Source organism: Colias croceus, chromosome 29 (genome assembly GCF_905220415.1).
Source record: "Colias croceus chromosome 29, ilColCroc2.1".
Classification (NCBI taxonomy): Eukaryota; Metazoa; Arthropoda; class Insecta; order Lepidoptera; family Pieridae; genus Colias; species Colias croceus.
Window position 1 is genome coordinate 1431379 of NC_059565.1, and position 17753 is coordinate 1449131.

The 17753-nt window shown below is 32.8% G+C and overlaps 1 protein-coding gene across 3 annotated transcripts in view; it reads left to right on the forward strand.

Annotated features, from left to right (window-relative positions):
* Positions 1–17753, forward strand: part of LOC123704336 (scavenger receptor class B member 1-like) — a 91159-nt gene that overhangs the window by 68924 nt on the left and 4482 nt on the right. For all 3 annotated transcript variants that reach the window (XM_045652676.1, XM_045652675.1, XM_045652674.1), the window contains 3 exons: positions 6640–6731; positions 7853–8016; positions 10976–11120. In XM_045652676.1, coding sequence (XP_045508632.1) covers positions 6657–6731; positions 7853–8016; positions 10976–11120 — 384 coding nt within the window. In that variant the 5' untranslated portion in view covers positions 6640–6656. The remainder of the gene's footprint in view (positions 1–6639; positions 6732–7852; positions 8017–10975; positions 11121–17753) is intronic.

Below are 17753 nucleotides of genomic sequence, written 5' to 3' on the forward strand. Positions count from 1 at the left end.
TCCAAGATAGCGGGTCCTCTCTATTGTATGTAATGTGTTCTGCGCATCGAATCGTACGATATTATTCAACACTAGCCCTGCGGTTTTACCCGCATTGTTCCGCTCCTGTTGGTCTTAACATGATGATATATAACCTATAGCCTTCCTCGACAAATGGGCTAACTAACACCAAATGAATTTTTCAAATCGGACCAGTAGTTCCTTAGATTGGCGCATCAAAATCCGTTTCGTAGGTTTAAAGATTTAAGCATACAAAGGGACATAGGGACAAAGAAAACTACTTTGTTTTATACTACTTATGTAGTGATAGATAAAGTTTGGAGCAGTAGGTACCACCGTACACCCTTACGATTCTCGTAAACACACTTGCTTGTGTGCGTGAGCTATTTCGTTCGTTTTGTATGAAGATTCCGTAATCGTTGTATCTGTATAATGTGACAGTTGTCCATAACGAAAAGTGAAACAGATGTAAAATAAATCCCCCATACCTCACAAAGGACGATATCTACTGTCTTAGTTCTTACCACAAAAAACTTTAGGCAAGGTTTAACTTTAAGGCGCGGGTTCTCTTTAATGAGTTTAATCTGGTTTTGTCGTATTTCACATTAACAACTATTGTGACCACAGACATAGGTGACAGATCCCTGGTTTAAAGTTACACTGTGTTTAATATCAGTAGATATTAATATAGTTAACTAGCTTTCCACCCGCGGCTTCGTCCGCGCATTCAAAGAAAAACCCGCATAGTTCCTGTTCCCGTGGGATTTCCGGGATAAAACCTATCCTATAATGTCGCGGGGTAAAAAGTAACCTATGTCCTTTCTCGGGTATCAAAATATCTCCATACCAAATTTCATGCAAATTGGTTCAGTAGTTAAGGCGTGATTGAGTAACAGACAGACAGACAGTTACTTTCGCATTTATAATATAAGTATGGATTTTCATCTAGATCTAGATAACAAAATTGACATAAGAATCTCAGCTGGGTTTTTTTTAAACGACAATCATGAGGAACATAGATGTTTGTGTTAGATAAAATGAATTATACTTAATCACATAATTTATTTAAATTACGTATTAATAAACAAAGACTTGGTGACACTCTTATATGAATCTTGTGGTTTATCCGATAATACAGACTAAAAATATTTATATTGTAAACTAGCGGTCCGCCCCGGCTTCGCCCGTGGTACATATTTCGCAATAAAAGGTAGCCTTTGTTCTTTCTCAGGGTCTAAAGATTGTCTGTGCCAAGTTTCATCAAAATCGATTGAGAAGTTTAAGCGGGAAAGAGTAACAGACAGACAGACAGAGTTACTTTCGCATTTATAATATTATATTAAGTAGGGATAGAAAATATGATCATCTTACAAAAAGACGAATTATCTACATTAATCTTCATAAGGTTATAGTTCATTTGCCTTCAAACTTACTAAAATACTAAAGACATTCTAAAATATTATCAATTAAAGCGTGCATTATAATCATGCTATTTGCTCTTACTCTATAATCTATTTAAAAACTGAATCGAAATCCGTTGCATAGTTTAAAAGTTCTAGACATAGGGACAGACGGGAAGTGACGGTAGTTAAGCGGGCGACTCACGCGTACCTGCCGCAGGGGCAATATTGGAACAATCTCGATTGCACGGCGGTCGGAGCAATTTCAGCTGTTCTCTAATTGCCCCTGCTTACCTATACACATCACAATTAAGGAGCCAATTGGGTGCAATTGCAATATTGCCTCTGCTGCAGGTAGGTGAGTAGCCGGTTTAAATTGCCCCTGCTTGCCTATACACATTACAATTAAGGAGCCAATTGACTGCAATTGCAGTATTGCCCCTGCTGCAGGTAGGTGAAAAGCCGGTTTAAATTGCCCCTGCTCGCCTATACACATCATAATTAAGGAGCGAATTGGGTGCATTTCCAGTATTGCCCCGGCTGCAGGTAGATGAGTTACAGGTTTATCATAAAATATTATGATAAATACTATGTAGTGATATTTGTTGCAGACATTTGAATAAAATTAATCCACAACAAAATAGCGGAAGCGATCAGACCAATTATTTATAAAATTCGCAAGGCTCGCATATATTAATATATTAAAAACAATTTGGAGGTTGTTGTTTAATTGCTATATGATATCATATATGTTTATTTATATACTATTACTTGAGTATTAGAATTCATGGGCTTATCAGTACCTTATTTTATAATAAGACGGGGTGATTGTGTACAGTTGTATATACCTAGATATAATAATTTATGAGTAACTTTTCCGAGATAAAATCTATCTTATGAGTGAATCCAAGTTACCTTCTATATGTGTGCTGAATTTCATTGTAATCGGTTCTGTAGTATTTGCGTGAAAGGGTAACAAACATACATATACACATACATTCCTTACAAACTTTCACATTTATTAACCCATTATTGGGATTTGGGCCCCGAGCGGCCTGATCGGACCACGACACAATAGATTTTCTATTGTGTCTGTGATTCCGGGGGCTGAGTTATATTAGTAGGAATAGTAGGATAGGATAGTGGGACTATTATTACGAAAATTATACAAAACAGTCCCGACGTTTTTTCTTTGCTCGCCATTTCATTTCCTGTCTTAAATTATATTTTCATAATATTTCATAATTATTTCAAATGTAGGACATTATACATATATAAAATTATCTAAATCGGTCTGGTAGTTTCAGAGATAAGAGTGTACAAACAGAAAAGGTTTATGATTTAATTATATAATAATAGATAAAGACTATACTGTTGATCTTTTTATAAAGAACGGGAAATTACTATTACATATAACATTATACATATGTAATAATATGATAGAAGTTTTTACTTGTGGTTCAGTCAAAAATGTTATTCATAATATTATTCGAGTTAAATATTTTGATAAACTCATGAAATTACGGTAATGTCACCGATCCTTGATAAATGTCCAAAGTTTTCAAACCCAAACTCAAACTCAAACATTCATTTATTCAATTAGACTACTATTTAGTAGCACTTTCGAATCGTCATTACATAATTATTTTTAACATTTACCACCGATTCGGAAAGCAGTATCTATGGAGAAGAATCGGCAAGAAACTCCATAGTTGCTCTTTTAACATCATGTCAATATTACATAATATGTAACTTATATCTAACTACATAATATATAAATATATATAAATAAATCTGTCCGTTTGAATGTCAAAATCGAGTCTAAAGGAACACACACAAACATACAGGTGAAGCTAATAAAGGCGTGTTAAAAACAGACAGACGGTGAGTGACCTCCTTTTCCTATATAATATGTTAATTTATATTTTTTTATTATTAAGCTAACTATTGCATAGCTTCTATCGCGGGCCTTGAGCGCGGGGACCGAATCGAGAAATTCCGTAACGAAAAAACCTCACGTTCTCCATTCCGACGGGCGGAGGTGTGGCTTGAAAGCATTTACCGCGGCAGTCCCCGAGTGCCACACGTCGTTTCTTTTAATTTTAATAAAATAATATCTTTAAAAGCTTATCGAATTCTAGCATATTCGATAAAATGTACATCGTTACAAGGTCATCAACATCTTATTTGAATTTTATAGCACTAATGCATTTGATGCCGTTGTCGTTTTGGAAATGATTTGAACATCAGTTTAAATTTGAATTTTCAACAAGATAAATTTGTAATTATTTCGCAAATACATTTTGGAATCTACGCTAATATTTTATAGCTGAAGAGCCCATTTTTCGAGGACGGCTATATTATACTAGCTACTCCGCACGGTTTCACCCCCGTGGCTCCACCCCTGTTGGTCGTAGCGTGATGATATATAGCCTATAACCTTCCTCGATAAATGGGCTATCTAACACCGAAATAAATTTTCAAATCGGACCAGTAGTTCCCGAGATTAGCGCGTTCAAACAAACAAACAAACCTTCAGCTTTATTATATTATTACTTATAAGTATATAGATTATCATCACGCTAAGACCAATAGGAGTGGTATGGGGCAATACAGGTAAAACGGCGGGCACAGCTAGCACAAAACGATTGAATATGGAATAATGATTTATGTAACGGCTCATTCTACCCCCACTATGTCAAATTCTTTTAGTCTAAAGTTCTAAACACGCGTAGAGCATTCTTTCATTTATTTTTTTTGTTCTTAGTGCGTTCGAAAAGATTCTATGCAATGTTCTAATACTGAACAATATTCATACGAGTTTTCGTTTACACTAAAATATCACGAAATAATGCTCGTGCCTCTATGTTCGTTTGATGTAAATGCACCGTAGGAATATTATAGGTACCTATAGAATCAAAAACCTTCATTCTTTAAAAAGATACGGAACTTTATGTAGAGCACGTATACTTGTAAAATTTCTTAAAAATGTGTTATTTTCACGGTCAAATGTTGTTGACTTTGCCTTGCCATTGAAAACTGTTAATGACCTGTGAGAATTATTCACAATAAAAACAAATAAATAATATAAGCTTTCCTATTTATGAAATACATTATGTTTACTAAGTATACTTGTATTACTTATACGTAATATTTATCTTATATCTATACTTAATATTATAAAGCTGAAGAGTTTGTTTGTTTGAACGCGCTAATCTCGGGAAATACTGGATAGCCCATTTATCGAGGAAGGATATAAGCTATATATCATCTCGCTAAGATCAACAGGAGCTGAGTACTGCGGAAAAACCGCGGAGCACAGCTAGCCTCTAATAGTCTAATATATGAGGACGAAGTCGAGGCCCATATTGCCCTAAGGGAAAATATAAAAAGTGAATATACCTTTTTTATTTTTTAGGTATATAAAGTATACTATCATTAATTATCTATAAGATTATGGATTCTTTTATATTAATTTTTATTACAATTAATTACACTTAAATGATTTTGAAGACGTTCACACGACATTTTTTTATCCTCAAATTTCGTGACTTGCACATAAATAATTTATTATCAATACATTAATAAAAGTTTATTATTTATTATTATTATAATGGCACGACGGAATTATTTCTTAATTTAAGGATATGATAATATTTTTCATACCCATAATAGGTACTTACTATTTTGACCCTGTTCAACTTTCAAGTTATTTATTTTCAACCGACTTAAATAAAGAAGGAAGTTCTCAATTCGACTGTGTATTTGTTTGGGTTTGTTACCTAAGAACTTCGACTGAGTGAACCGATTTTGGTCATTATTTTTTACTAGATAGGTACCTAGTAATTAAGGAGCCAAATAAGGGTGCTATTCATCGTCAATTAAGAATGCAATTCCAATATTGCCCCCGCTGCAGGTGTGTGAGTAGCCCACTTTAGGACTCTAAATGAATCATTTGACCAAACATTTCGTGGGTTTCAAAGAAAGCCTTGTATTGCCGAATTTTATGCAACTCAGGGTCTATGATTCAAATGTTTTAGCACCAACTGACCTTTGCATTTATGCGAATTAATGTTTTGTTTCTGATTAACTAATGTATTATGAAATATTTTCTTTTTAATTTCACAAAAAATATCCTTGCTGTATTATATCATTATGTTTTTGTTTTTAATTCTTGACAAACGACTACGTTTATATAATACTAGCTGTGCCCTGCGGTTTTAACTTTTACCCACATTGCTCCGCACCTGTTGGTCTTAGCGTGATAATATTATAGCCAGCCTTCCTCGATACATGGGCTATCTAACACCGAAAACATTTTTCAAATTGGACCAGTAGTTCTCGAGATTAGTGCGTTCAAACTAACAAACAAACTCTTCCGCTTTGTAATATTAGTATAGATTCTATGCGCTTGAAATTTTTTATACTTATAAAAATAGCCAATTACTGGAAAAAGAATTAAAAAAGATTTTCAAAATCGATCGAGTAAATTGTGAGTGAATTTGCAACAAACATGGCAACAGGTTTCAAGCAAAATATAGCCTACTAGCGGTCCGCCCCGGCTTTGCCCGTGGTACATATTTCGCACAAAAGGTAGCCTATGTTCTTTCTCAGGTTCTAAAGATTGTCTGTGCCTCATCAAAATCGGTTGAGAGCTTAATGCAATAAGGTTGAGAAGTTTAAGCGGGAAAGCGTAACAGACAGACAGGCAGAGTTACTTTCGCATTTATAATATTACTCGTTGGGATATTCCATACAACTGCTGTAAACAATTTAATTTATATTATTAAAGCTAAGCTTGTCTAATTGTTTTAACAATTGTAATTTTACTACCTTGACCCAAAATAGAAATTGTTTATTTTTATAGGTATGGAATATGCATATTATGTGTAATTAAATAATTTTTTTTTTTAATATTTACACTTATATGATAAGAACCAGTTTTAATTCATAATCATATTTTTATAATTCATATCACATGTGCTATTAAAATGTGACCTATATTGCCGTAAAGTTTCATTCGAATCTGGCCATCCATGCTCAGTTATTTTTTTACAAATATGTTTTGTTTTTTGAAGTGAATTCTTTAGGCGCGTTGAGAGTAAAATTTCAAGGTCATGGCAATACTGTCACGCCATGGAGTAGGCGACGATTTTGGTATCTTTGAAACTTGCCAAAGACGTTTCACTTCTGACACACACACTCTATTTTATATTAAAATATTTTTCATTCTTTCCAGGTCTATTCATCCTGCTGATGCTAGGATTCTTCTGTTTAGGGACTGGATTATTCATAGCATTTGTACATCCCTATGACATATTGTTCAGATGGGTAAGTTGGATTTAAGTTATAATTAAGTGAGGGTTAAGTTATGTAGTAAAACTGATAGATTTACTTTTAGAATGAGGAGATAGGTAATTTTTAAATAAATAGTTCACTATTTAAGTTAGGTTTAAGTTATATTATGTGAAAACTGTAGAGGTATAATAGATTTACTTTTAAAATTAGCAGATGGGTAGATCATGTTAGTAAGTTGGGTTAAGTTATAACTTAGTTAGGTTTAAGTTATATGTAACAAATAAATAATAATTATATAGATTTACTTGTAGAATGATGTTCAATGGTTAGATAAAGTATGTAGAGAGGGTCTGGTTATAATTTTTATGTTTTATTTTTGAAGTTATCCAATTTTTTCAGACAAATTGTGTTACAATTAGATTTTTTCTCTACATTAATACTAATGATTATGACATATTTCATCACTATTTATTTAAAATTGATATTATCTTACTATCAACCGTATATATCTAGTGTGCACATCTTTATAATTAAAAAAATATCTGACACAGAAAGTTAGTGACCGTAAATAAAATCGATCAGTGTAATAGATATGAATATCCGTTGCTTAAAGTTTCCTTTAATTGTTATATTACAACTAGATTCCGCCCGCGGCTTCGCCCGCGTTTTCAAACGAAAACCCGCGTTCCCGTTAACGTGGGATTTCCTGGAAAAAACCTATCCTATGTGTTCCAAGTTACTCTCTATATGTGTGCTAAATTTCATTGTAATCGGTTCAGTAGTATTTGCATGAAACACACACGTGTTACAAACACACACACACACACACACATCCTCACAAACTTTCGCATTTATAATATTAGTAGGATATAGTTTATTTATTAAAGCAAAATAAAATACTATGGGTATTTAGATAAACAATCTGTGAGTATAGGTATAATTCAAAATTTAAACAAATTTATAAGTACAGGTTATGTAGAGTACATAGGTACTCAAATCTCAAATCTATACTAATATTATAAAGCTGAAGAGTTTGTTTGTTTGAACGCGCTAATCTCAGGAACTACTGGTGAATCTGCGGAGCACAGCTAGTCGAAAATATAATTTAACTACTTATGTACTTCTATTTTCATAACTAAACTTCTCAATTACAGAAAATTCTTTTCCAAGATGGCGGCGAAATTTTCGAAATGTGGCGGAAGCCGGAAGTGGAGTTATACGTCAAAGTGTATTTATTTAACGTCACAAATGCTGAGGAATATATGGCTGGGATTGATAAAACAATAAAAGTGAAAGAAGTTGGACCTTTTGTGTACAGGTAAGATTATATTATATTTTATATTATACTAGCGGTCCGCCCCGCCTTCGCCCGTAGTACATATTTCGCAATAAAAGGTAGCCTATGTCCTTTCTCGGGTATCAAAATATCTCCATACCAAATTTCATGCAAATTGGTTAAGTAGTTTAGGCGTGATTGAGTAACAGACAGACAGACAGGGTTACTTTCGCATTTATAATATTAAGTATGGATTATGTAGATTATAATATTATAACCAGATTTTTACCCGCAACTTTTCCCGCGTAGCTAAAACTTACAAAATTAATTAGGTATTAAGGGAGCGTCCATAAATTACGTAAGGTGTGTTTTTTTCAAATTCAACCTACACAGTATAATTTTTGTTTCAATCATAAAAATGCGTGATGCCGAGACTCATCTCACTCAGTAATATAAAAATCGATACAATAATAATAATAAAATTAACTTTTTAGTTTACCCGGAACAAAAATTATCCAATTTGAATCAGTAGTTCCTACATAGTACAACAAAACTAAAGAACCAAATAACTCTTCATCTCTATTAGAACAGATAAAATATATTTATTTTTTGCTAAAAGATCCGTTATCAACTCCTGACGTAATAATAAACAAAAAACACAATCTGAACAACAATATTATTGACCGAACCAATCAATCAATATCAATTATACATAAATAATTACGAATACAATAATTCTTAGCATATTATTCGCGTATAATATCAATAGGTGTAATAATAACCAGTTATTAAGGTAAAGGAAACCTAACTTAGGTCATAAGTCATTTTGTATGGTGTGCAAAAAAATAATAATGATAAATTAATATTCAAATAAAAATGAGAATTTTATTTTATTTTTTTTTATCTATCTAATATATAAAATTCTCGTGTCACAGTATTCGTTGTCATACTCCTCCGAAACGGCTGGACCGATTCTCATGAAATTTTCTGTGCATATCGGGTAAGTCTGAGAATCGGCCAACATCTATTTTTCATTGGTACCACGGGCGAAGCCGGGGCGGACCGGTAGTCTATCTATAGAATTATCCTTCTTAGTCGTACACTCTTGACAGAGTGGTCGTGGTTATGGTGATGGTGCTCTATTCTTGTTAGATGTGGTCACTTCTTTGTTCGCTCCACTGACCTCTATAACTATACGCTGGACTGGCTATCCCATACAAAATGACAGCTATTTGCTGTGCCGATTCAAAGCGCCCCCGGTGAAAGTTCTGAGAACTAATAAGATTACAAATTTCGTCGCTTCGTTTTGTTTACACAGGTTTAACCTCTTGATAATCTGAGTCTGAATCAAAAATAGTGTCGGTAATATTTCTATCATTGTAGTTGATATCAGAAAAGTTTTTATCGATGACAAACCATTTGTTTTACATCACAAGTATTAGTTCCATTCCCCCTCACTGGCCTCACCGTTGCCGTCAGCGCCAAAATGGCGATTTTCAAATAGGCACAAAAAATGACAGCATAGTAGCCTGTCCAGCGTATAGTTATAGAGGTCAGTGGTTCGCTCCCTGTCCAACAATACGTCTCCATTTCTCACGATCGGTAGCATTGCGAGCACATTCTACAAGGCTGGACTGGGTCGTTTTACCGATAAGGTCGGTCCAACGCGTAGGTGAGCGGCCCCGTGATTTTTTGCCCTCAATTTGTCCCTGCACCACAAGTCTCTCCAAGGAATCCTTATTTCTGGTGATGTGGCCAAAGAACTTCAAAAAAATCTATAGAATTATAGATAGGTAGATACTAATAATATGATGATTTCATATTTAGTCAATACCTTCTTATATTATACAAGTACGCAAGAACATTTAAAAATATTGGTCAAGCCATTTTGAAGGAGTTTAGTTCAAAATCTAAGTGCATGCACCAATACAATAGTGATTAATTTAAATTTGATAAAACATAAGAAAATCTAAACTAATTAAAATGATATTATAAAGAATAATGATTTGTTTATTTGTTTGTTCGTTATGAGTTTACTCAAAAACTATTCGACCAATTTTGAAAAAATTAAATTAAAAAAAATTAACAACCTTTAAGAAACATCGTCTTTATTAGTTTATTAACAAGTACCTAATTGTTCTTCTTAGTACGTATTTAGTATTAAAATACCTTCCTAAAAGTGTATGTTAATTTTATTCGTCTATCCGTACACACGGAAGTGCTACGATAATTACCATACTAATTGCTGTATCAAGGCAAATGACAGATCACTGATTCATATTCCTTATAGGCTCGACAATTATCGATTTTTTTTGTACAAAACCGATAAAAACGTAATTATACCGTACTTTTTTTGTTACTTCCGATAAAAGTATATCCTATGCAGATTATAGAAATTCCGATTCAATCTAGAACTAAAATAGATTATAGCTGATTGTACTTAGGTGAAATACATATTAAATGTATGTATGGTTTTTACGCATAAACTACTAGACCGATTTTGATGAAATTTGGCACAGACAATCTTTAGACCCTGAGAAAGAACATACCTTTTATTGGGAAATATGTACAACGGGCGAAACCGGGGCGAACCGCTAATATTAATAAAAACAAATATTAAATAAAAACAAATCTTAAGACATTTTTGAAAAATGTAGCTTTAACTATGCTAAAAATGTTAAAAATCGAGATGTTAATATTACATAAATAAGTACCTAGGTAGTATTTGATTTGTTTGTAATAAATTAAAACTACATTGCAAGCAAATCAAATACCTACGGTTAAAATCAAAATACTCAACCGATTTAATAAAGTCTTAGTTTATTAATGCATCAATTAAGCTTTTTATGATAGAAATCAAACATCCATTGTTTACCCCCCAAAAGCGTCGTGCGAAAAGTTTTACGCTATAAAAATATACCTTATTACTCCTCAGTCATTTTTTCATTAACGTAGAAATTTAATTTATACAAATATCATTAAAAATCCATAATTATTACAGAGAATTCCTAGAACACAACGTGACAAGATTCAACGAGAACGGTACTCTATCAGCCATCCCCAAACACCCCCTTACTTGGGTAGGCGAACTGTCCGAGGGGAACAGCGAGGACGACGTGCTGTACCTTCCGCACATTGCGCTATTGGTGAGTACACACACACCCCCCCACGTATACAGGGTGTAATCGTTAAGTGTGCACAAGCGATTATTCCGTAACTATTGCAGATATCAAAAAACTTTAAACTGATATCGAAAGTACTTAACCTAATGAGTAAAATGGCCATAATAAATTTTTAAAAATAAAACGAGAACTTTCCAAAAATTTTACATTAAACGCTCCCATGTATACACAAATGCACACATACACAAACCTATGTCACACCCCGGACACTCCATGCAAAATTATCGTTTTGACAGTCACACTGTAGAGACTGCAAATTAGCTAAGTATATTAGAGCTACTATTACACACACAACCTGCGTATAAACTTTTTTACACACATTTATCGTTTAGCTACTATTATGTATTCTGTGCCTATGTGTAAACTTACGCACACACGCATGCACGCACATACATTATAAACACATACCTACATGTTATAAACTTAGGTACGAACACACACAAAAACTGCTTATAAACTTACGCACACATGCATGCACGCACTTACATTATAAACACAACACAAACCTACATAATATTATAAACTTACACACACACAAATTCACAAACACATAAAATTTTAATACACACAAACATTGATTTCAAATAACACACTCACACCAATGCAAGCAAATACACGTATTCACATTTCACGCTTAAAAACATGCACATGTACACACACACACATACCTTAGTTTGTAATTAAATTTCCAATAATAACACACGCAAACATATTGTATACATACAACACACACATGTACATACTAATACAAACATAAATAACTAAATTCAGAATAATTAAATAATAAAATGCGCATTTTTAATGATTACTCAAATCTGCGCCTTTGATCTAGATGAAATTCTAAACGGAAATCCCCAGACAGCGTATTTCATTTAAATCTACTAATTAATTTGATATAAAACCATGAAGTGATAACTGTTTCTTCTTCACGCCTTAACCACTGAACCGATTTTGATGTTGTTTGGTACAGAGATAGATAGGTACTTTAAGAAAGGACATAGGATAGGTTTTATCCCGAAAATACCACAGGAACGGGAACTATGCGGATCTTCCTTTAAATACGCGGGCGAAGCCGTAAGCAAGTAATTAATAAATCAAGTTTAAAATCGGTTTTAATCCTCAAATTCTAAACGATTTATATCCGTTAAACTTCGTTTAATTTCATAACAATGATGTTGCAAACTAAGATTGTTCGAACATTGCAAAAGAGGTCGTTAACCGCAAGATTATAAATACCAACATGTGTTGAAACCGAATCTAAATGCCATTATAAAACTTCACTTAACACTTAAGTTTTAATTAAGCTTAATCTACGGTTTAATCTATCGATTAATTATGGTAGTTAATTTGTTGGGAATAGACCGTACGATTTAAAAATTGTAATGTTCAATTTTCACTAGAAATTGTGCAAAAATACAAATAAACATTTTAAACGACGAAAAAACAAAGGGTTTGTTATACCATTTTAAACTAGCTACGCCCCGCGGTTTCACCTGCGTGGCTCCGCTCCTGTTGGTCTTAGCGTGATGATATATAGCCTATAGCCTTCCTCGATAAATGTTATCATATACCTAACAAATGCACATGTCATAAATATTTTGAGATAACAAACATTAAAATCAACCTTAAAAGTCGGTCAAAAATTAAAAACTTACCTTGTGCACTAAGTTACATAATCCAAGGTATACCTACTAACTTGGATGCAAAATTGCATTGGCCTTTGCATAACTTAATTTACTTAGTCCATATGTTAATAACTTGAATAATACTTGCATATGTTTATATATGCTTTTTCGTATGTTACACACATACAATTTATAAGTAACTAGCTTACCGCACGCGGCTTCGCCCGCTTTCTCTAAAACTATTTGAGATTTAAAATATCCTATCTCTCAAGTTGGATCGAACTGCACATGGTGTGCGAATTTTATTATAATCGGTTAAGTGGTTTAGGAGTCCATTGAGGACAAACATTGTGACACGAGATTTATATATATTAAGATTTTATTTAGTTGATGATTTTGTTATCTATATAGGTCGATAAAGAATATATATTTTATCTATTACATTATAATACTTTTGGAATATAATATTTTTTGTAGGAAATTTTTTAATTAATAAACATTCTCTACATGATACGAAGCATTTATCATACATATTTATTTCTTTATTTTTTATATTTTTTATTAATAATACACAGGGTTTCTATTTTTGAGTACAATATTTTTAAAAACTTCAAACGAGTGAACTGAGTTTTCTTAAACTGATAAAGCTTATTACAATATGTACTTATGTAATCAATTTAATTATAAAAATGCGCAAAGCCAGAGGTTGAAGTTATATTTTCCTTTATATTTTATGTTTATGCCTGTACATATATGCAATATACATATATTTTTACGATTTATGACCAAAAATATTTAAAAAACAGCATCCATGTCAAGCTCTTTGACCATTTATAGTACAAGATATTTAAAAAAGATATTATTTTAACCTTTTCAAGAAAATAATTTCAAAGATGAGCAAGATAGTAACAAACTGACTGATTTATTTTTGTATATATATCCGTATTTTTAAGGTTAACATGAAGTTAAATTTGTTTACTTGAATCTAGCTCAAAGTCGATTTATTTATAACTTACTAGCGGTCCGCCCCGGCTTCGCCCGTGGTACAGGGGAGCGGGGGGCACGTTGTTACAATTTTTAGATAATTATTAATATCACAAAAGCTATCAAATAATGTATACATTTTATTGCTTTTATCATTAGTATGTCTATTCAGCTAGTAGAATAGCATTGGAAAAATATTAAAATTAACGTAATTTTTCTCATAATAGAGAATTATTGAAATAAGTCGATTGGAACAACTTACCCCTGACTTAGGGCTAGTTGTTACAGCTTCGGGGTACGATGTTACAGTAGGTAAATAAACAAAATGAACAATAATAAATCACTTATTTTTTATTATTTCAAAACGTCATGAATAAAAGAGACTATTTTGAACGGTCGTATAGCATTTATAAACTATTTTAATATCTATATCGTAATTTTCCAACTTTTTAACAGTAATAATCACATAACTTTGGCAGGAACTTTCTTGAATCTTATATAAAACACTTTTTCATTACTGAATTAGAAAACTTCGTCAGTAAATACTAACATGTAATAAATTATTTATACTTTTTTAACTTGGCACTTCAGTCAAGCTAAAATCTACTACTATATTTTGCTTTCTTTACGAATGCTCGTTTTATTCTGCAGTACTTCTGTCGCAGCAGATTCATAAACTTCTTGACTAGTTGTACCTCTTTCCGCTTTTCTTTTATAGTTTATCATTCTAAAAAAAACATTGAGTATTTAGAATTAAAAAATAATTGAAAGATGAACCATTGTTTTAAAAAGCAAGAATGCGCCCGTCGGAACGAAAGCTTCAATTTGTTCCATTTATTCTAATTTTTAAGTACCTACTGCGTAGTCATTTCTAAATGATACTAAATGAGATGAACGATAATACAAGGTCTGAGGCAAGTCTTTACATGTAACAACCTACCCCGAAAAATTGTAACAACCTGCCCCATGGTATGTTTTTTAATTAAAATTAAAGCCGCCATTAATGGATATCAATAGCAGAATAAAACGCTATTACAAATTAAAACTTGATACATTATGAACGTTCGAGGTGAAAAAAATTTAGAGAATAACAAATATAGACAGCAGGAATCAAAAATTTCGTAAAAGATTTTGTTACTTTCTTGATGGAAATCGAGACACGTGCACATAAGGGGCCATCCATAAAGTACGTCACACTAATTTCATGAGTTTTTGATCACCCCTCCGTCCTTGTCACAGGTGGTCACATTTCTAAGACCCCCCCCTCCCTAGTGTGACGTCACATGTTTCGTAATTTAACATCGAAAAATTATTAAATTAAAACAGCAGTTTCAAAATAGTTTGATTTCCATTTAAATTAAGTACTTTTTTTATGAAATCAACATAGTCCATTGAAAAGTTACATTTGGGTTCGCATTTTTTAGAGGACGCAATTTTATTTTTTTGATGTGTAGGGGGGGTCAGTGTGAAGCTATCGCTAAGTTTGTGGGGTCGCCACCCTTGTTCCGCGGCCGCCATCTTGAAAATAGCGGTTGATATGGTTTTTACGATATATCTCTTAAACTATTTATCTGATAAAAATAACATTGTAAGCATTATTTGTTGCAAATTAAATTCTCTACAACTTTAGTCCAGTAATTTTTTATCGTAGAACTATAAATAAAAAAATTATAAGTAAGCGAAAATGTTCAGAAATTAGAGATATTTATATTTTTAGATAATTTTTTTTATCATTTTAGGAAGAAATTATATCAGAAAATTTTTGTAAATTGTTTTTCGAGGAACAGTTTTTATTTACAACATTTTTTAATTACGTCAGTAGCTATAGTAGGTTTTACACATCCAAAAAATAAAATTGCGTCCTCTAAAAAACTTAAGTTTTGGCCTAAAAAATGTAACATTTCAATGGACTTTTGAAACAATAACAAAAAAATAAACTAATGAATAAATATAAATTGTCAGCAAAACAATTTAAATCGTATTGCCCTAAAGATAGAGTTGGACATATTTTTTTAGATTAATTTATATTTCAAATTACGCGATTAGTACCTGTAGATTTTGAAATGTGATGTCACGAAACTTAGGACCCCTCCCACCCCTTGTCACACCATGTCACACTTTGTCGACCCCCTCCCCCCCTCTTTACGTGTGACGTACTTTATGGATGGCCCCTAACCTAACAGTTTGCCGCTCGGCGGGTCACTGATTGTTTTTTTGCAACGCACTATGTTATAACGAAACAAATGAGTCCACTTACGTCTACCAAAGAGTTAAAAATCCCGGTAAAAAATGCGTGTAACTTCTTACCCCTGTAACAACAAGCCCCCCGCTCCCCCATATGAAAAATAGATGTTGGCCGATTCTCAGACTTACCCTATATGCACAGAAAATTTCATGAGAATCGGTCCAGCCGTTTCGGAGGAGTATGCAGACTAACATTGTGACACGAGAATTTTATAATTTACTAGTGGTCCGCCCCGGCTTCTCTATCCTATCTCTTGTTTAAACTATCCTATCTCTCAAGTTGGATCGAACTGCACATGGTGTGCGAATTTTATTATAATCGGTTAAGTGGTTTAGGAGTCCATTGAGGACAAACATTGTGACACGAGATTTATATATATTAAGATATTTATGATTAAGTTACGAGTAAGATTGTAATAAAGTTATAAAGTATTATTTATTGCTTATATACTTAATAACTTATGTGCAACATTAGTTATTGTAACATCTATACTAATATTATAAAGAGGAAAGGTTTGTAAATATTTATGTAGGTATGGTTTTCACGCATAAACTACTGGACCGATTTTGATGAAATTTGGCACAGACAATCTTTAGGCTCTGAGAAAGAACATAGGCTACCTTTTATTGCGAAATATGTACCACGGGCGAAGCCGGGGCGGACCGCTAGTTATATAATAAAAGTCAGTACTTATAGATCATCAAATACCGTCACGGATGTTGCAATATAAGCATTTATTTATTTTTCATATTAAATTGAAAATCACATTAAAGTTAGTTAAGCTATTATCGAGTAACAAGACTCACACGCACATAAATTATTCAACCTATACCTAGTACTTAATCAGGGACCCAATATACTTCCTGAGATCAACGCGTACAAATAATTCCTCTGCTTTATATTATTATTATAGTATAGACTAGCTGCTCCGCGCGGTTTCACCCCCGTGGCTCTCAACTCCTGTACAGTACTCCAAAAGTGATAATGCGCATAGAAATCTTCGTCACAGTTCGGTAACTGACATATTCCCGGAGCGTCCGAAGACGATATGTATATAGAGTGGTAAAATACATTTTCTTCATGCATAATTTAGTAAAATTTGTTTAGTAAAATAAATACATTTTGGAAATACGTCAATAAGCGAAGATTTTCATGCGCATTATTAATTTTGGAGTACTGTATATAGCCTATAGCCTTCCTCGATAAATGAACTATCTAATACCGAAAGAATTTTTCAAATCGGACCAGTAGTTCCCGAGATTAGCGCGTTCAAACAAACACACAACTCTTCAGCTTTATAATATTAGTAAAGATAATTTAAATATCCCGGATCCGACAAAATTATTAAAACTCGATTAGCACAAAAAACCGTAAACCTAACCGCTTATTAATAATCGATTCGTCTAATGAACTTTGTCTTTTATTAATTAAAACTATGGCCATGAAATATATCCGCGTTTTAATACATAAATACAATAATATTAACACTATAAACAAACACATTTGAATACTGTACAATTTATTAATATAGTAGTACTAACACAATATTATTAAATCCATATACCTACTAATATTATAAATGCGAAAGTAACTCTGTCTGTCTGTCTGTTACTCAATCACGCCTAAACTACTTAACCAATATTCATGAAATTTGGTATGGAGATATTTTGATACCCGAGAAAGGACATAGGCTACTTTTTATCCCGGGAAAATGACGCAATCCCGGAAATCCCACGGGAACGG